The following is a 22196-nucleotide window of genomic DNA, read 5'->3' on the forward strand; positions in this document are numbered from 1 at the left end:
TGTAATGGGTTGGACAGAGGGGGAGTTAGAGATGAGGAGCACTGACGTCACCAGAATTGGACATCTGGCTGAGAGGGAGTGTTCTGTTAGTGAAATACAAGACAGAAAAGATAAAATATTTAAAAGATAATATGCTTCATGGAGGAAAGGGGAAGGGGCTTCAAAAGCGGCCATTAATCCACAGTTCTCCTGTCAACAGTGGTTTATTTAAACATCTGTTAAACATTTGTAATTTTAACAAATCTACCTCGAAGTAGCTGGAATTTTCTTTTAAAACAGATTTCTTTGTAGGGTTCAAAAAAATGTGTCTTTTAAACTTAAAATCCAACTGACCTCTTAATGAGCTTCTGACCAAGCTAGAACCTTCTAGATTTAAATTTTGTGTACTTTTGGTCAATGTGACTTCCTGTTTTTGAAAAGGGAAAAAAGATTAAGAAGGCTCCAAAAGCTGCTTACATTTGGAACTGTTCTTTAAATATTGATTTTATGTGAGTTAAGTATAAACTGGTTAAAAACATATGGATTAAATTATCCTTAAAATATGAATGGTTTCAAAAACTAAGGGGGAATGCTTGGCAAACTGGTTATTTTTTGTCAAAGTGAAACTATTTCAAAAGTAGTTGTTACCATTAAAAAATATATTCCCAATACAAATAGATTTGTTGTTTCCTTCCTGGACTTGTTCTCTTTAATTCACTAGCATTATGGAAATTGTCAGAAATGTATTTTAAGAGTATACATAGTATCAACAAGGCATAAGAATTTATCTAGCAGAACTTATATTTTGGGAATTGTTTTTCTATTAGTTTACAATTATATTCTTAAGAATTGCTCTGCGAAGAATTTTTTCTGATGCAAATCCATGTGGTAATACTTCTTAAACCTCTTCATAAATTAGTTTCATATCACATTTAAATGAAGTTCATGTAAATTTGATTTGTTTTTTTACCACAATAATAGGTTATATAGAAATGAGATGTATTTGTTATGGTTATTATCTTAGTCCATTCTGTCTGCTGTAACAAAACACCATAAACTGGGTGACTTGTAAACAATAAAAATTTATTCCTCACAGTTCTAGAAGGTTGGGATCTAAGATCAAGGCACTGGCAGATTCTGGGATCTGGTGAGAGACCCTTTCCTAGTTCATACATGACACCTTCTATCTGTAATGTTTTCACCACCTCACATGGTGGAAGGGTCTCCAATGACCCTCTTTTTCTTTTTTTTTTTTTTTTAAGTTTATTTATTTTGAGAGAGAGGGCACATGTGTGAGCTGGGGAGGGGTAGAGGGGAACAAAGAGAATCCTAAGCGAGTGCCATGCTCTATCTCACAACCATGAGATCACGACCTGAGCCAAAATCAAGAGTCAGATGCCCAAAAGACTGAGTCCCCCAGGCATCCTATGGCCCTCTTTTATAATAGGACTAATCCCATTCATGAGGACTCCACCACCTTCATGATCCAATCATCTCCCAAAGGCCCACTTCTTAACACTATCACCTTAGGGGTTAGGATTTCAATGTATGAATTTGGAGAGGAGGACACAAATATTCAGATCATAGCATGTTAGTGATAGTATTTTTAACAACAAGGCTGTTATCTTATATCTATGTATGTAAGGTTAATATGTGGGTATCAGCTTAGGCTATAAGAGAAACTGGTCAAATTAATTCTTTTACTAAGTTCACATAGTTTGCCAAAACACAGAAATGTTAACCAAGATGGTTTAGCAAAATCTCCTCTTAAAGAAAACACAATTAGCATTGGAAGGTGAAAGGAGGAGTAAAAACTACAGAGGAATTTGAATTTGAATCACATGATATGTATTAGGTTCAGCCACATGATCCTTAGTTGCAACTTAGCTAATGCAACTAAGTACCAACGAACAGGTGAAGACCACTGCAGGTGAAGTTTGACATCATCCCTCTGAGAACTGTCTAGTTATGAAGTTGTTATTTGAGATCATCACTTTAATTTCTGGAAGACCATTTATATAAAGAAAAAATAAAGTACTATGTCTAACTGTATAACTTTAGATACCATTCGATAGTTGGCAGATTTCTCATATTTACTAAATTGTATACCCTTTCTCCTACTCTTCCCCAGCTTTCTCACTAACACAAGAATAAGTATAGCTCAGCACAAGTTTTATTTATCAAAGTAAAACAGATTTATCATATATCACATGATGAAAAGGTTAAGTGTACTGATAAGCTGAGAGATCTGAATACCTCTTGTACAAGCTGCTGGAAATAAAAAATCATAACTGCTATTAGTTTTGAGTACCTATCATATGTAAGAAGCTGAACTAAATAGATCACATGCAATTGGTATCTTTTTAATCTTGCTTGCAATCATGGAAGGCAGAAACCACTGACATGTTACAGAGGATGGACTTGAGATAGAATTTGTACCATAAAGTGACAACCTGGGATTTGAGTGCAAGGTTTTCTGCTTTTGTACTATGTTATATATCAATTACACATGTATTTATGTTTATACATGCATATATTTGTATTTCAGCACTTGTTACTAAATTTCAGAATGTGACTGTCACTAATGTGTCTCTATTTCTGAATAGTACATTATCTTTTAGTGATAACACTGTGAGACCAAAGTTAATCTAAAGAGGTGCTGAACACACTTTGCATAATGTTGATTTAACCTTCTTCATTTTTCTGACTTACAGGTTTATATAGGGCTTTTATCTAGAAAATATCCTTAATATGTTGATATTGATCTTATTTTTTTTAAATTTAAACGTCTCTAATAAAATCTTAATCCTTCCCAACACAATATATTTTTATGTCAGTCATATGGTTTTCCTCATAATAGATGTTTGGGTATGTATGGGATTGAGCTAATAAATTTCAATCCCTTCTTTTTTTCATTATCTTTTTCAGGAACATCCCTCACTAGGCCAACTTTCTGAGAAGTTAATAGACAACAACATTAATGTCATCTTTGCCGTTCAAGGAAAACAGTTTCATTGGTATAAGGTGCGTGAATTCCAAAATATAAAAACTAAAATGTTTGCATTGGTAGTTAGAATACTTCTTGGGTCCCCAGGTAAGGAGTCTGGAGTTATTATACTTTTTACTATCTGAATTTTATAAAGTAGTAGCTAATGTATACTACACAGTGTCTTAAGTAAACATTTATGTATAAATTCTTTGTTTACAACACTTAGAACCAAGTGTGGGCACTGATACTTAGTGTGTTACTGTGACATTAATGGAGAAGACTTTTATCAGGTAAAAAGTGGTTCACATTCCAACTGCACCTTTCATGTATGGATTCCTGCTTCTATTCAATCCCTGGGCATATTCTTATAATAGATTAGGTTGGGGAACATCAGCTTAGTTTTCACTGGTAACAACATACCTAGATTTGGTCTAGGCCTCCAACAAAGGAACAAGAGGAGTCACTGAAGTGGCTGATCCAGTTAGAGCTTTCCTATGGAAGAAGAATCTTGGTTTTGTCCACAATCCTTCAGGCCAGATCAGACCCACAAACAGAACAGATGTTTGGCAAAACCATGTCACTCTGGCAGCATTGTGGGACCCACCCCCAACAAAAAATTGCTTCTGTGACCCTGCTGTCATATTCTTTTCACAGTCTTTTAGGTTCTTTTTTCCAGAAAACTCTCTTTTCTTCATTTTCATGATGTGACTCCTTGATTTTCATTGCACGTGTCTGTTCACTGGATCTCCATCTCCTTTGTTATCTCTGCCTCTTCTTTCCACTCTCACTGTCCTTTACTTATTTCTTTTGTAAAAAAAATTTAATGTTTAGTTTTTTTGAGAGAGAGCATGAGTGGGGGAAGGGCAGAGAGAGAGGGAGAAACAGAATCCAAAGCAGGCTCCAGGCTCTGAGCTGGCAGCACAGAGCCCAACGTGGGGCTCGAACTCACGGACCACAAGATCATGACCTGAGCCAAAGTTGGACGCTCAACTGACTGAGCCACCCAGGCACCCCTACTTATTTCTTTCAATACTTCAGAAAAACTAAATATCCTTCGGTTTCAATAAATGCTTGAATCAATTTGCATTAGCCACAAAGCTGGTATTCCCTCCACCAATTTCCCCAATACCTGACCACTTCTATGTATCATCTGAAAGCACTACTTTAATCATGCCACTTCTTCCCTTAGAAATCTACAGTGAAACTTTAATCAATTCCCTGTTTTCCCAAGCTGATACACCATGGAACCCCTTTTTAATGTGACAATTATTAATAGTCACAGAAGTAGGGCTCTACTCCAAATTAAATGCCCAAACTACTTTATTAACAATAGTAACAGATTCCACTTACTGAGTTCTTACTATGGTATGGCACTGAGTTTATTAACATGAATTCATATAATACTCATAACAACAAGGGAAGTATTACTAATTTAAAGCCCACTTTAAAGTTGAGAAAACACATTCAGAGAGGTTACATATTTGCCCAAACTTTCCTAACAGCTTAAATCCTGTGTTCTTAACCTCTAAGTTTAATAGTTGAATTTCAAATTATCGTGTAGCTTGTTACTGCTCTAGCCTCTTCCTGCTTTGCTACGGATTACTTAATACTTGCTGCTCTTATTGGCTTTAGCAGTTTCTCCCTACTCCTTTAAACAGATTTTCATTGACTGATAAAACCATAAAACCAGGTTTATTATTAATTGAATTCTGTGCAAAGTAGGATCTGTGCAAAGTAGGAATCAACAGGCTCCAGAAGCCGGATGAGTCCTGTGAGGAGGCCTGTGTCTACCCTTGGAGTCACCTACTTTGGCTGCCCAGACATATTTTTATCAGTCACTTCCATCTGGGTTGTAACAGCCTCCTAATCCATGTCGCACATTCATCCTCCACTTGGCTGCAGAATGATCTATTAAATCACAATTGTGACCACAGTTCTCCCTACAGCAAAATATTCCAGTGGTTCATTCTGATTTAAAGGATCAAGTCTTTAATGTGGCATATGAGCTCATCTCGTTCCTGCTTGCCTCTGTGCACATATACTCACCCACTCACCAGGCTCTTTCTTTCCTTTGTGCCTTTGTTCTTGTTATGTATCCCCCATGCCTGGAAGTCTCTTTCCCTCATTACTTGGCTCACTCTTAGTCATCCTTTAAGATACAGCTCATGAGTCACCGCCTCCAGGTAACAATCCCTGACAACTTTTGCAGCCCTCAAATACTTGCTGGGTATCCCTCTCCTTCAGGTCTCTGCATATCTCTATTACTTCATGTGTACATTGTTTTTTGAAGTTGTCATTTATATACCTATGAAATCCTTAAGGATGGAAACTCCAAAGTGGTACATAATAGGTATACAATAAAGGTTAAATGATTGGCTTTTAAAAATCTGTAAGTGATAAATTTTCCCTATGACCTAAGATAACAAATTGTTAATGTCCAAGTAGTGGCTGGCATATGGCAGGAATTTAATGATATTTGTGAATGGTAAAATGTGTGTATAAATGGATTTCAAGTCTTTCTATAATCTGATTCCTTATAAATATGCAGCCTTCACTCCAGTCAGACTGGTTTCTTCTCTTTTCTTACTTCATCTAAACCAGTAAACCTTTAAGCCTTCACTAATTCTCACTTTCTCACTAGGAATACCTAGAGTTTTCTCCATAATTGTTAAATCCCATCCATCAAGAATACCCACTCCATGAAGGCTCCACTTGTGACAATGATTTTTTCTCCAGTCTGGGACAACATGTCCTATAGGTCACTCCACAAAATAGTAGTTCTGCAAAATATTTATATATGTTACATGAGAAAAAGTTTTGTGACTTAAAAATGTTGGAAATGCTGCAACAAATGCTGCTAAATTATTTCCAAATTGCAGGACTTCTCTGAACCTTTACTTTGCAGGTGTGCATTTTGAGTACTTAAAGGGAAGAAACCATATGAAGAACTTTCCAAACTTACTTGCCCTCAGAACCCTTTTGATAACTATGTTTCATGGAACATGAGAAATAATTTGGGAAATGCTGGTCTGTATTTGATTGGGTTTTTAGATCAATATGTAATTTGTGCATGCATACAGTCTCATGCATATACACATACACACACTCCCATTTCAGATGTATGTGTTTTGGCTGCCCTACTTGGTTGCTCACATTTTTCTTGTATCTTATATTTTGTTTCATTCATGTAATGGCTCAACTTCCACTAATAACTATAAAAATGTTTAATATTTGTTGATTGCTGAACCACCATATACCACTGTCATGTAACTGCTATTGGTATGTTTTCTAGGACCTTCTACCCCTCTTGCCTGGCACCATTGCTGGTGAAATAGAATCAAAGGCTGCAAACCTCAATAATTTGGTAGTAGAAGCCTATCAGGTACGTATATATTAAACACTATTTTTTTTCATGTAAACTCTTAACCCCAATTTTTGCAGCAGGATACAAATTAAGGCCTTATCATCTTGAGAGGAATGGTGGACAGAAAATCAGGTTAAAAGTTAGGAATTTTAATTTAGCTCTGGCTCTACTACTAACTAGTCATGAAACCTTGGGAAAGTCAGTTCAGCTTTCTGTACCTCACTGTCTCATTGACAGTAAACGCGGGTCAGGCTAGAGCCTATCTAAATTTCCTTCCAAATCAAATGTTAAGTAAGTCACTAAATCACGGCTATAGAATATACTTTATTACCATAAATGTCACAATTTCCTATGTTGTAAAGGTCAAGAAATCCACACTATTTAAAGCAGCAACCTGTCAGGTTGAATAATCTGGGATATAGAGATGACTGAGAGGACTCTGTTGGGGTTTCCTAGGTCAGTCACTTGATTGTTTAATCAGTTATTTTAGCAGTTTTATCAAACTAATTTGATTAAAAGAATCACCTTAAGAGGTATACTATTTTATTGAATTACAGTTGTATGCTCTTCCCAGTCTAACGAGGAGTGAGTACCAAATGTAAAGTTTTACAGAAACATCTGCTCTCAACACAGGTCATTACTGGATACAATAATCATTGTTAAGATGTTGTAATAATTTTGATTGTTACTTTAATACCACTGAGAATCAGATACTTTCCATACATGACCTCATTTAATCCAGACAACTGATCCATAAGCGAGATGTTATACTCCCATTATGTATTTATAGAACCTCAAAGAAGGGAAGCAAGCTAACCAAAGGTGAAACAAGCAGGAGAAGCAGGATCAGAACCCAGGTCTTCCTTAATTCTAGTTGCCAGGTGCTTCCTTCTGTGTGATACCACCTGTTTTTCTTCCTTCCTTCCTTCCTTCCTTCCTTCCTCCCTCCCTCCCTCTCTTTTCTTTTCCTTTCTTTTCTTTTTTCTTTTCTTTTCTTTTCTTTTTTCTTTCCTCTTCTCTTTTCTTTCTTTCTTTCTTTCTTTCTTTCTTTCTTTCTTTCTTTCTTTCTTTCTTTCTCTCTTTCTCTTTTTTCCAAACTATCCAAAGATAGGCTTATTCTATCTTGGATTTATGGGCCATTGATAAAGTCTCACTTCCCAAATTCTCTGATTCTCTTCCTGACACATAGAGATGAATAATGTTAATAGTAGCTCAAGCATTATAAGAAATCTCAGGCTTCTCATTTTCTCCATGAAGCATCTGTCTTCAACTTGAGCACAAAAGGTAAAGTCAGGAAGCAGGCACATGATAGAAAATGACTGGTTTAAACTTTTTTCTTTTAAAAATGTTTTTAAATGTTTATTTTTGTGAGAGAGGAGAGACAGAGAGAGAGAGAAAGCACACGAGCAGGGAGGGGCAGAGAAAGGGAGACAGAGGATCCAAACCGGGCTCCTCACTGACAGCAGAGAGCCCAATGCAAGGCTCAAACCCACAAACCATGAGGTCATGACCTGAGCCCAAGTCAGATTCTTAACTGACTGAGCCACCCATGTGACCTTCAACTTTATTCTTTTAAAAGAAAAATAGGTGTGCCTGGGTGGCTCAGTCGGTTAAGCGGCGGACTTTGGCTCAGGTCATGATCTTGTGGTCCGTGAGTCCGACCCCACGTCGGGCTCTGTGCTGGCAGCTCAGAGCCTGGAGCCTGTTTCAGATTTTGTGTCTCCCTCTCTCTGACCCTCCCCCGTTCATGCTTTGTCTCTCTCTGTCTCAAAAATAAATAAACGTTAAAAAATTTTTTTAATTAAAAAAAAGAAGAAAAATAAATCTTGTAAGACTTTTTTTTTTTTTTTTTTTGCCAAGGAATTGTTCTATGCCTCAAAAATACATTGGATGAAATAAGGAAGACCATCTTTAATTATTTTTATTTCTCACTATTACAAAAGAACATTAAGTCTGGGGAAACTTCTCATCAAGGAATATCAAACATATACAATTCATTCCCATCTGCAGTTTGTTCCCAGGAATAATCAAAATAAGGAAGGGATTTACAGTGTTAGAAATCACCCCAGTTTTTATAGTATGAACACATTTGCTAGTCCAAACAAGAAATATAAATTGACAAACTTGCCTGTGTGTCAGACTATGCCAATAGAAAGGGAAACAGCAGCATTTGGTTTTATATTCTTTATTTACCAAGGTTAGGTATCCAATGCCTTAGCAAACTGCAGTTCTGACTGACCTTAAACAATGGGAAAATACTAGCAAATCCAACGAGACTCACTCTGGCTAACTAATCTCCTTTATGTTAGGATTCTATTATTATTTTATACATTTTTATAATTTTCAAAATTCTTCTGAAGTTTTATTTTGTCTTCACAGTCCAACAGAAATAATTCACAATGCATTGAAGAATAAAAATACTTCACTCTAACTTTTAAGTTTTTGCATTTCCTTTGTAAGAATTTTATAAAATTTACATACAAATTTAGTGTATGGTGAATGTGACCGCATTTTAATTTTATCCTTTACAATAGCACTGCCATTAGAGTTAAGATTAAATAAAAATCATGACTATAATAACTTAAACTGAAATTAAGATATTAAAAATAAGTTATATTTAATACAAACAGAATTAAATATTGAAAAATAAATTCTGCCTCTGTATCTATTAGATATTAAAAAGAATCTTGATATTGTGTTTGGAACCTAATTTCTAAATCTCAAAACCGGGCAAAATTTTAGATATTTGTCTTCACACCTTGCTTAAGTGAAAAACATTAGCGTAACAAGCTTAACTTTTTAACAGAAAGAATTTCAGAAGAGCAAACTGAGAACACTCATTATATTAGGAATGTCCTTCTGATCTGTCAAACCATCACCATATCAACACCATTTGTATACCATTAGAAGTCTCAGTTAGTTTGCTAAGCATGTCCAAGTAAGTGATTACAATGGATGAGCTCTCTGGGAGATTTAAAAATTTGGCTGACACAGTCTTCTCTAATCCAAATAAAATTTACTAATTTGAAAAAGTATCTTGTTCTAGATTTACCACTGTGGTCAATTATTAGTAAGTATACATCTCTTTATTGATTATACAGTTGAAAATTAAAATTTACTCAAGTAAAAAATTAGAAGCCTTTGGAAAAATTGTCTGTCTTCATATCTTGCTATTCATCTTTCCTTAGGTATATATTTCATCTTTTCTCCTTCCTTTTGTTTACAAGTATAAGTTAAGGACTTTTTCATGTGGTAGACTGTTTTATGAGATCAAATACACACAGATCTTTAGTACTTATTTAAGGCAGCTAGAAATGTTTGTAACCAAAGATTTGTGATGGAAGAAATTAGTGTGTGCTTGATACATGATAAGCATTACATAAACATTTTTGAATAATTATATAAATGAGTGAATAAATGAGTGAATGGTTTTCCTGTCTAGTAAATGTCCCCACTGTCCCACTTCAGTATCAAGGATTAGAACAAATTTGATTAACACAAGTAAGCCCCAGGGACTTGGCAAAATTCCTAGGGCATGCTTGGAAAATTTACAGGACATATCTGGCAGGTAATTCTTAGGCCTACAGTACAGAAATGCTCTCCCCAAAATTTACCTTTGAATTCTGTATCAGTAAGGTGTTTTAAGTTTCATGATAGCCTAAAGTGTTTGAAACTGAAATATTTATTTATATATACCATAAATGTCAGGAGTGTGTTTCAGATTTTAAGCTGTTAAGATTTACCCTCTGTGATGATATATGTGTTCTCAATGTTTTATTCAAATTTTGTCACAAAATATAAACATTATTGGATTTAAAATGATTATTTCTGTAACACAGGCTGAACGAGAAATATCTCCAAAGTGATCGAAATGCATAGTCATGGAAATATGTGAAAAAAATAGAACAATTTAAATGCATATGGTCTAATCCTTCAGTATTTCTTATGTATATCAAATATAATTGGGTCATTATGTGGAAACAGTATATTTATTCATCCTTTCATAGGGAGAGACTCTTTGATTTAGCTAAAAATTAAATCTAGAATCATTTAATAAGCTTGACTGTTTAGTTGTTTACATTTGAAATTTCTATGATATACAATTAAAAAATGATGTCTCTGCAGAAACTCATTTCAGAAGTGAAAGTTCAGGTGGAAAACCAGGTAAAAGGAGTCTATTTTAATATTACTGCCATCTGTCCAGATGGGACCCGAAAAGCAGGCACAGACGGATGTGGAAATGTGACAAGCAATGACGAAGTATGTGGGTGTGCATTTTTCCCATTTTAAAATAAACTAAGTTGTTTGGCAAGTTTTCTCACAGAAAAATCAAACCATTCTGGAAAACTTTATTTACTACTGACTCCAAGGATCATATTTATATAGTTCAAAGTAATTTTTATTGTCTCTTTATAAAGTTCCTACTTGTTTTAACTCCATTTATTTGTCTTAAACTCTCAAATTAAGTAAATATATATTATATTAAATACTTATTTAATGATAATAACTTTAAACTTCTGTGTCACAGCCAGTATATATCAGTAAAGCACATCTTTTCAAACAAGTAGTGTTTACACTTATGATGATGATGATACCTACCTTTTTGGTTGCAAATCTCAGAATAAATTTGAAATTGAAGGTAATAAGCCACAAAAAGAATGAGAGTGATGGAGCAACTGATAAGGGCTATGAATTCCAAAATCTTTCACTGTGCTATTGTCCCAGTACTCACAATGATCTAGGATGAAGTGGGGACATTTATTAAGAACAATAAAAAAGAAGTGTCATTTAATTAAAAAGGGATAACCTGGAAAACAGAGGGTCCAGATTATTGCAGTGTTAAGAAATAGGACCAGGGGTGATAGGAATTCTCCCAGTATCAGCACAGTAGAGGGTAAACACACAGAAATATGCTCTTCAAGGGAATTCTTGTTAGATGAAGTGATTTTCAGTGAGCCACCTTGAGGCATCAGTTGCCTAATTTTTAAATGAACAGATTACAAAATTTAGAATCCCTTTTCCTTTCATCTCTAAAGTTCTATGGTGTTGTTATTTTAGTGTCATGCTGTAGTTCAGAAGTATGGTAGTATGGTTGCTCCAACAAGCTAGCTATTTGAAATCAATTATGGCTAGTTTCTAATTCTGTAGGTCCCTGCATAATCACTTTTTGGATTTTGTTAAAAAGACATTATATAAAAAATATATATTTGGTTTACAAAATATACAATTATAACATATAATTTTCATATAATATATAAATATATATTTGATTTCCATTATATATAGAAAAACTGTGCTAGCAAAAGTTTCTGAGAAAGGGTTAGCCTTTTAGAAGTAGTTCTTTCTTTCAAAATCAGTTTTGGCAGAAAGGTTTTCCTTCTTACATTTTTTTTTCTTTTACTTTGTCTATAATCCCTTTTTCACCCTCACTTTCAACTAAGCAGTATAAACAGTTTGACTCTCAGAAAGAGTCATATGACCTCTTAATTATATAAACCCCAAATTTTGCTTTATTAATATTGGCAATGGCCACATTATCCTACACATCTGTTAATCCTTAACATTCTTTAAGACAAAAAAACATTTCAAGTAAAATACCAACTGCATTAATTTTAATATTATGAAACTGATGTTAATTTCTGATGTATATATGTAATATAAAAGCCTAAACTTAGATCTTTCATACCTTGTGTGTGTGTGTGTGTGTGTGTGTGTGTGTGTGTGTGTGTATTTGTGCTAGGCTTTTTGGTCAGAGTGAATTTATATATATGGATATATCCCCACCCACATATATTCATCCCAACAAAAAAGGCTACCACAAATTTTTTTAAGTTGTAATGGATCTTAATCTAAGATGGAAAAAAAAACCATACAAGCTTATTTGCCAAAGTACCTGAAAATTATAAGGTAGGCTAACAAATCCAAAAAAGGCACATTAAACCAATCATGTTGTGCAAAAAGAAAAAAGTAGAGAGAAAGGAAAAACTTGGCAGGATCTGTTGTTTCACAAGGGAAACAAACTCCTGCCAACCCAGATCTTTAGTTGTATGCTCATGTCTCCACTGAGACAAATGTAGGACCCTGTATTGAGATCTTAAGATCTGAGAGAGTCCTAAATCTTATTCCCTTAAGTAGCATCAGAGAAAGCCTCATGTTTTCCTTCATTAACACCATGTATAAACTAAAATTTAACCCTGAATCTTTACTTGGGGTTTATATATATTATATATTATTATAAGTAAAAATAATTTATTATAAATAAATTTATTTATGCATTATGTATTGTTTATATATTAATATTTATATGTCACATATTTATATATTTATATATTATAAATAAAAATTGTTCATCTGAACATCCTAATTCAAGGTTTAAACCAGTAGAGCAGTAGTCCTTTAGTTTATTTGATCTCTCCCTTGTGCCAAATATTTGTTAACCCCACATTTTAAGGACTTAATTCAGAAAATGGTCTATTCTCTCTCAAATTTGCTAAGAAATCAATTGAGAACATCAGTTAGTCATTGGAAGTGGAGTAGATGTTTCAAATAGACTTAAACCCATGTCCATTTAATGGTACAATATAGACAAGTAGCAGTCATTGCATCTTTTGACTCTCTGGTTCATTAATTAGGAAATAAATGAAATGGAAAAGGGATGTTACATCTATATATGAAAGAGTGCCTGTGTAATTTACAAGTGTTATAAATTTCTATAAGATGGTATATTATTGATTCAAAAAATCATTCACACATAAAGAGTGGTGATAAAAATAATCAAGACATATAAATATATTTTCTTTCTCTCCCTCCATTTAGGTTCTTTTCAATGTCACAGTTACAATGAAAAAATGTGATGTCACAGGAGGAAAAAGCTATGCAATCATCAAACCTATTGGTTTCAATGAAACCACTAAAATTCATATACACAGAAACTGCAGCTGTCAGTGTGAGGACAGCAGAGGACCTAAACGAAAGTGTATAGATGAAATTTTTCTAGATGCCAAATGTTTCCAATGTAATGAGAATAAATGTCATTTTGATGAAGATCAGTTTCCTTCTGAGAGTTGCAAGTCACATAAAGATCAACCTGTTTGCAGTGGCCGAGGAGTTTGTGTTTGTGGGAAATGTTTATGTCACAAAATTAAGCTTGGGAAAGTGTATGGAAAATATTGTGAAAAGGATGACTTTTCTTGTCCATATCACCATGGAAATCTGTGTGCTGGTAAGTGTAAGTAAATGTATACATGTAGTTTTTACTAGTTACTATTAAACTAGCATATATATCAAAGTCTCTTTAAGTCACATCTTTATAATTACCAACCCTGAATCTGAATTTAATATTCAAAATTTCAAAGTCTATGAAATTAGGCCATGGCAATGCATTTATGGCACATGATTCTGCTATTTATATTTTAAATTATTTTTGTACAGAAAATAATTGAAAATAAAAACCAAAAATTAAGTGTTATTCTCAACCATGCCTTGATTTTATAAAGATAAATATCAGAAAAGGAAATTTCTGATGTCTGGCAGGTTGTCTATAATCAGAGTATTCTTCTAGAAAAGACTTGATTCATTCTCATAAGTAGTCACTCCCTCTAGCTTTCTCAAAGGATAGTGAGCTTTAAAAACACAGTTTCCATTCATTGGAAAATTCTTAATGCATTATTATAGATGGTATTATAAATTTGTAATAATTTAAACCTATCCAGTTTATTTTTGGAACAATGCAAGCAACAGAATTATCAGAGGACAGCATTCTTCAAGAGAATACAGGTTTTGTAAGTAATCTAGAAGATTAGTACCAGAGGCCACACACAGACCACGTTTAAAAATGAAATAATTTAAAATAAAAATATCAAAAGTACTTTTTGGCTAATTCAGTTTACTGCCACCTAGAGGTTAGATTCTAGAAAATCTATGCAACATTTGAAATTTAATACAAAATACTGTTTTCAAATGAATTAATTTTTCTATGACAGTGTGCTAAATCCACTTACTGTTACAACACCATTTTAAAAATGTTTGCATTTTGGTAAGCAAATATTAATTAAATTACTAATGAACTAAAATATTTCATTATCATAACCATATGGAAAAGTAACAAGCCTATACAAAATGAATTTTCTATTCTTGTGTCAGCTATAAATTTGCCATATATCACATAAATATGCAATGAAAAATTGACTTTTTATTCTGTTATATACACAAAATATTTTATATGCCAAACATGTATCCTGCTATATCTTGTATCATTGGTAGAATATAGATAAGAACAAGCCAGCAATTATCTTCTAATATTTAGAACTAATCCTATTTGGAACAGGGAAGAGGAAGAATTCTGATATCCCACAGATATTGGGATAGCAGCTTGAAATACATTGGGAATCTCAGTCTCTATTTATAGTAAACTATTAAAAATCAATATACTAGCTCTTCTGTATGACTATTCTACCAGCCCACAGGCAGTTGAAAATCTGCTTTGAATTATTTGTGTATAAGTTATAAGTGCAAAATGTAGCTGACAAACATTTTCTTCACTAGTTTCCTTTGAGAATAAAAACATATGTTCACAGGTCAGCTGGCTAGGATTGGGCGTGCAGCCTACATATAGGGAACAGGGTCTGGCAGGCATTTGTTTGGCCTGGACCTCATTAGTTTTACATTTAGCAATTGAGTTGATCCAACAGTAGACTCTATGGAGCAGTTACCCTGTGAGGTGCTTGCAATAAGGGGAGAAAGGGAAGGAGGGAGGAAGGAAGCCAGGAAGCAAAAGAAGGAAGGAAAGAAGACTCTGTAGCCAAATAAGCTTGAGAAACACTGCGTAACCCTGTAATATATACTCCTTCTTGAGGATTTCTAATCCACATGGGCATATTAAATTTTGGATGCTTCCTGAAGTCTAAAACCCATTTAACTACATATAACCAATGTTTCTCCTCAACTTACTTGTCTACATGCATGCCCCCAACCCCAACACACATGCACACACACACACACACACACACACACACACACACACACATGCACGCACACACATGCACGCACACACATACATACATACATACACCCACACTCCACCTTGCTTTCTCTCATTTACCACCTAATAACAACTCACAGCATACTTTAGGACATGCCTCTCTAACCTGCTAAATAATGTCTTCAAGATGTGAAGAGATCAGTTCAACTCCGCCAGAGATCTTATCTTTAAACATGGCACTAACAGAACTGAAGCACTAGAAGGGTTTGCCTTAACAGACCTTCAAAAGTATCCCAGGCCCTTAGCAATAATGAGAAACTAAGAGAATGATTATGGAAGCTATTAATCAAATACCCCTGGTTTTTGGATTTCAAGACTGACAATTAACATTACTTCAGCCTTTGTAGCTTTTTTATATTTGTGTGCTTTTAATTTAAAACTGAATGCACAGCGACCTTCAGGTAGTCAGGCAGCCACTGCAGTGGGGCATATGTCACAACTGTCAGCACAAGAGATTAGCATCATGGGGTTTATCTACAACAGAACAGCTTCGAAAATAGACGCTCCTAAAACCTCTCGTTGTTTATGTCGGATGAATAGAAAACGATGCTGTTTCCATTCAGTTGACTGTCAGTGTGTTTCCATGGATATGGGAGGGGAATTTATGTTTGGAAACACTGCACAAAGTCAGTGGCTCCAATAACTTAGGTCCTGGAGTGTCTGTTGCAGGGCATGGAGAGTGTGAAGCGGGCAGATGCCAGTGCTTCAGTGGCTGGGAAGGAGATCGGTGCCAGTGCCCATCAGCATCAGCCCAGCACTGTGTCAATCCAAAGGGCCAAGTGTGTAGTGGAAGAGGCACATGTGTATGTGGCAAGTGTCAGTGCACTGATCCCAGGAGCATCGGCCGCTTCTGTGAACACTGCCCCACGTGTCACACAGCCTGCAGCGAAAACTGGTATGTGTTCTCCAACTCCAAACATACATGAAGCAGTCCTTCACCATAGCTATGTTCATCCTTTTATTTTGCCTTCCTTAATCTTAGAAGTTGCTGGATCTTCTCTACCAGATAAATTTGTTATCATCATGCTAAAAAGGAACTGAATAGGGACTTTAGGAACAAGAAAACTTAGATTCTAACTTTTGGCCACTAGATAGCTGTGAAAGCATTGGAATTGATCTAGGCATTCACTGCTTTACTCTTTTTTTTTTTTAACGTTTATTTATTTATTTTAGGAGAGAGAGAGAGAGAGAGAGCGAGCACATAAGCAGGGGGAGGGGCAGAGAATCCCAAGCAGGCTCCACGCTATCCCCAACATGGGGATATCCCCTTGGGGATATCCCCAACATGGGGCTCCACATCCCAACATGGGGCTTGATCTCATGAAACGTGAGATCATGACCTGAGCCAAAACCAAGAGTCTGAGGCTTAACCGACTGAGCCACCTAGGTGCCCCTGCTTTAGCTTTGTTGAAACAGGTTTGTTGTTTTGAAGAATAAGATTTGGTGTTCATAAGGACTCACTGTTTTTTACCCAGCTTTCATGAGATATAACTGACATATAGCCTTGTTTACACAAGGCTTAAGGTATACAACATGATGATAATTGATGGCAATTTACCATCAATTAGCTGTTTGATCTAGGGTATGTTGTCGAAATTCTCTGTGCCTCAGTTTCTTGATATTGAAAGTGATGATTATAATAATAATACTTTGCTATATAGTTCTGTGACAGAATTAAGTTAGATGATTCATGTGAAAAAAACCCCAACATTTTTTACTTGGTGCATAATAATCCTAGAATAAATATTAGCTATTATTACTGGGTTTTTAAATTTTTTTTATTTTTGAATTTTTTAAATTATTTTAAAAATAAAGAAAGATACTGGCTATGAAGCACCCCTGGAAAAAAGTGATGTATAAGTAATAGGTGATATGTTAAGTGAAGATGGCATTATTGTTTTGTGACAGTAACTAATTTTCCAGTAACAATTTGAGCCTGCTCAAAGACCACTACTCTAAACATCATTGTGCCTTCTAATTTGTTTTATTCAAAAATTTTAAGACATTCACTTTCTCAGATTGGTAGCTCAAGTAAAATTTTTAAAATTATACATGGTAATTTATGTAACTCTCTTGGAAGTGCAGTACTTAAACATAATGATGGAGTTATTTCTAATGAACCCAAGGGAAACTTGAATTGTGTATTCACTGCTAAATTTTTCTAGTAGTATAACATTTATCTTCTAAAATATTTTTGCTAATTTTATTTGTAATAAAAGTTTCTTATGTATTTCTTGGGTATTTTCTTCTCAATACAAAAAAATCATTATTTTGACTGTACACATTATTAAAATAGTTTTAGTGATTAGAATATAATTTTGCATGGCATTAAATTCAGCCAGTATTACAAATAAATATTTTGGCTTTCTTTCCCAGTTTTACAAGACTACTATCCTAAAACAGTACTCTATTTTGATATTTTATGTCTTGCAAAAAATACTATGGGCTTACAACTGCCGGAGTCCAGCTCCAGCAGGTCCAGGGGTTCCAGAAGGATGAACAGCGTCGGAGAAAAAGTGAAAATAAAACAAAATTAAAACAAAAATAAAAATAAAAAACTGAAATAAAAAGCTAAAATAAAAAACTAAAATAAAAATGGACACAGACAACAGCAGTGTGTTGAACTGGCCGATTTATTGCAGTAAACGTGGCATTATATATAGTAGTGATTTCCTTGTAGCATACATCAACTATGTTTTTCTAACATTACCTAATTTTGAAAATGTTCCTATGTATAAACGACCTTTAAGAAATAACATGGTGATTTTCCCCTAACTTTCCCGCATACACTTTGATTATAGATTAATTTCTTACATTATTCCATTATGCACCTGCGTTTATCTATAATCTACAAAGCATTTGCTTTGCTGTTCTCGTGAAAGGCCCTCCATTTCTCAACACCTCAATTGGAACAGTTACAGGGACATGACCTCCTAACCACTTGAAGCCAGAAGAACAATGTATTTGCCTCAGTCCGAGGTGCCAGAAAGGGGCTGAAAAAGCCTTAGAAACCCATGCCTCATACATTCTCAGAGAGACAATGCACTTAGGAACCAATGAACCATTCTGTAGTTTAACAGACTGGGTTCAGTCATCATCTGGAATGCCTCCAGGGGGCCAGGTGGGCCTAGGGGTTGAAGTCACCTGTGTTGAGAGATACACTCGTTAGTTGCCAGAGTGAGGCTTTCAAATCCTTATGTCTCTCCTTTACAGGCCCTCTTTGCTGGCAAAGGTATGAGGCTATCCTTCCTGTAAGTAGAGGAGTCTCCATAGGGGATGGCAAGGGCTAAACCTAAGGCTGCACAATTTCTTGGGGAACCTTATTTTCTTCCCTAATGGTTCTTTTCCCAGGGGGCCTGCCAAGGGCAATTCCCCAACAGACAATACCCCAGGTAGTTTTAAGGCCAAATTACGTAAAAGCGGGAGGACAAGAAGCTTCACTGTCAGTGGGCTGCCTTGCAGTCACCAATCCGTCCACAGCCTGGGCCCTGCCACTCAGGCTGGGATAGCTCGGCTTCCAGCATACAACATATTCAAAGATTAAATGTTTCGTTTCTGTTTGTCTTTATAGGAATTGTGTGCAATGTCTTCACCCTCATAATCTATCTCAAGCTATACTTGATCATTGTAAAACTTCATGTGCTCTCACAGAACAGCATTATATGGACCAAACATCAGGTAAACCAAAGCTTACTAATGAAAGCACTGGAGAGTATCTGTAGAGAATCATATTCCCCCAAAGAGCCCACAATCAATCATCCTAAAGAAAGGAAAAACTGCTTCAGTGTTTTCAGTCTTCTAGAGGTGGTACTTTATAAAAAGCAGCTGAGTATATTTGCCATAGTTCAGCTGAATGAGTAGATCTCCTGTCTCAGTTATCCAGCTAAATGTCCATGCTGGGCCCCGCTATGGAAGCACACCAAGCAGAGTGTCTACAGAGGCCTCAGTGAGCCAAGAATGGAAATTTCCTATGTACAATCCGTTTCACCCTTAGACATAAACTCTATGGAGACATTCTTCTCTTTCATAACCCAGCTTCCTTCCAGTTACAACCTTCCTCATGTAAAACCAAAACTCTCCTTTATGTTTCAGGTGAACCAAAAATTCTAAGTAGCAATTACATGCTTTTGCAAAATATATGTCCTAAAAAGGGCCATCCCTTTCTGGTGTTTTTCATTCTGAAATAAATATAATTTATGGGTAAGTGATTATAAAGGCAGCCTAATGGAAAGGGCATGAAAACTTTTAAGCTTAAAGCATGTTCCTTGACACCAATAAGAAATACCAGCCCTCTTACAAAATTTCCCTGAGCCTCAGTTTCCTCATCTGTAATGGAGATGATAATACCAACCTCAAATATTGTATGACAGCAAATGAGCCAGTGAACATGACATAAATATTTAAATTAAAAGATGACACACAAATGGGAGAAACATGTGAAAGCTGTGTTCAAAGACCACTTTAAGACAAAACTTCATTAGAACTCAAAAGCCAGTATCTGACTTTGCTCAGGTGTTAAGGTGTTGAAGTACACATGAATTAGAACCTAAGCTTTAAATTATGTCTTCTTTGAAAGAATTTCTACTGCTACTATTATTTCTAGTCTCTCCTCCAACCTATGAAAATAATTCCAGCTCTTACAGAGCCTGCACAGAAGAATAAAGTTTCTCCAGTTTTGTTTCCTTCTTCTCTTGCATCCACACTGATCTTAGTCCATAATAAATTTGGCTTTGAAAACAGCCCATGTGCTGCCAGCTGGGGCTGCAGCAATCATTCCAGAAAGCCAAGTGCCTTTTCTAATAAATAGAGCCCTTCCTGTCAACATGTCATGTATTATGTTAAGTAAACAAACCTACTCTGACCTAAGTGTGGTTACAAAAAGTATTCCCTTAAAGGTCCTTAGGAAAAGCCCTTGCTTGACCTAAACCAAGATGAGAGTCATGGCCAAGGCTAAAAGTTTGGCTATCCAAAATGATATTCTAACATTTTAAAATGCATGCAGACTTGAGCCTTGAAAATGTCCTCTATCCTAACCCATTAGAAATATTTGTAAAATGTAACAGTAGCTAGGGGGCTCCCCTCCCTTTCACAACTATGGTGGAAGGAGAGGAAAAGGACATTTGTTAGCCACCCCTATTATCTATCCACTCAATCACACTTAAAGGGTGTTTTGGTCTTCTGGCTAAGCTCCTCCTAGGCAAGAAGCCAAAAAGTGGGATCAAGCCACGTGTCCCCTTTAAGGATCTGCTTTAGCCTGATGGACTAGTTCTAAGACAGCCAGAGGAAATGACAGTCTGTCAGGATGAAAGGCATGCATGTCATAGACCTGAAGGTCACTCTGGAAGACTCCAAGGGCACCACTTTTGAATAGAGCATCTTGGATTGTCTCTGTGTGTGAGAACAGTAACAAAGGGAGACTTGTACTCTCATTTGGTGTTTCTATTCCAATTAGTAGCCCTCCGGACTCCCTTTACCCTTTCTTTCAAGGACCCTTGTCATTGACCAAAAGAAAACTGGCTCGAAGTGTTCTCACTTGGTGAGGAGCCCTTACATTGTTCCTGAGCTCTTGGTTTATTCAAAAGCATGCTTGGTCATCCCTTGGGAATTCAGACAGAAATTACCCATGTTTGGGTAAGGTCTAAGACTTGGAAGGTCCCCTCTCAAAAGGCCCTCTCAGGGAGACCTTCATACATTTAGGTGAAGTCCCCAAAGTCTGGAGAATGGGTAGAAAATACTTGCCTCTTTAAGCCAGGAGGTAATTTTGTGAATCTGGGGCAGCTGGTGAGTTCTGTGGAATACTGACATATTGTGCAATGTTCCCCTTAAAATAGGGTAATACTTCTGGCATCCACAGAGCCTGCAGACTTTCCAACTAGAGTTTGCCAAAGGTCTGGTACTAAAACAGAGACCTAGTATGTTCCTCCTCTTAATGCAGCATTTTCTTCGCCAGCTAGTAATTATTTGTTCTTGAAAAAAATACACAGTGAATTTTTAGAAGCAAAACATGACAGATTTGGTTAATGGACAAGTAAAAACCAAATTAATAAAAATTGAGGAAAGAGATTTGCATATTGCCCCGAGTTGGACACTCCTACTCCCTGGAGAAGCTACTTGTAATAATAATGGAAATTTACACTATAGTTTCAAAGGAAATAGCTATTCATCTATTAGAGTAGTACTGCTTTTAGCTTCAGCATTGTTTACTTTACTTTCCATTACTGATGTGCAACAAATGAAGAGCAAGCATAACCAGAGAAACATATGCTAATGCACAGAGCTGTTAAATAATTTTTAAATCCTGTTTCCCACTTAGTGACCAACAGTACACACCACAAAAACTGTCTCTTCTCTGCTACAGGTAAAATGTTATTTGTTTAAGGGATTTGGACACATTCCAGTTAATACAATTAAAGAATGTCTCTTGGAAACATTTTAATAATAAATGTGTAATAAAAAAATTATGGAGTTTATTTTTGAATCAAAAATGGCATTCTCCTGTTTTAAAAATGCAGGTTTGAAAATATCTCTGGTCCTATTAATTGAGACAGAGAACATTGTTTGCTTGTTAGAATCCTTTGATTTACTCATTCTAGTTTTAATCCATTTATTTGTTTGCTTCATTACAGAATGTTTCTCTAGCCCAAGCTATTTAAGAATATTTTTCATCATCTTCATAGTTACATTCTTGATTGGGTTGCTTAAAGTCCTTATCATTAGACAGGTGATACTACAATGGAACAGTAATAAAATTAAGTCCTCGGCAGATTACAGGGTGTCAGCCTCAAAAAAGGTCAGTGAATTCTACAAAAGAATTACTATCAGTA

The 22196-nt window shown here is 35.5% G+C and overlaps 1 protein-coding gene across 1 annotated transcript in view; it reads left to right on the top strand.

Annotated features, from left to right (window-relative positions):
- ITGB8 (integrin subunit beta 8) overlaps positions 1-22196 on the top strand; it is an 83075-nt gene that overhangs the window by 55934 nt on the left and 4945 nt on the right. Inside the window, exons 7-13 of the mRNA XM_007089073.3 lie at positions 2908-3003; positions 6261-6350; positions 10458-10592; positions 13149-13554; positions 16042-16267; positions 18944-19050; positions 21999-22162. Coding sequence (XP_007089135.1) covers positions 2908-3003; positions 6261-6350; positions 10458-10592; positions 13149-13554; positions 16042-16267; positions 18944-19050; positions 21999-22162 — 1224 coding nt within the window. The remainder of the gene's footprint in view (positions 1-2907; positions 3004-6260; positions 6351-10457; positions 10593-13148; positions 13555-16041; positions 16268-18943; positions 19051-21998; positions 22163-22196) is intronic.

The sequence above is a fragment of the Panthera tigris genome, chromosome A2 (genome assembly GCF_018350195.1).
Source record: "Panthera tigris isolate Pti1 chromosome A2, P.tigris_Pti1_mat1.1, whole genome shotgun sequence".
Lineage (NCBI taxonomy): Eukaryota > Metazoa > Chordata > Mammalia > Carnivora > Felidae > Panthera > Panthera tigris.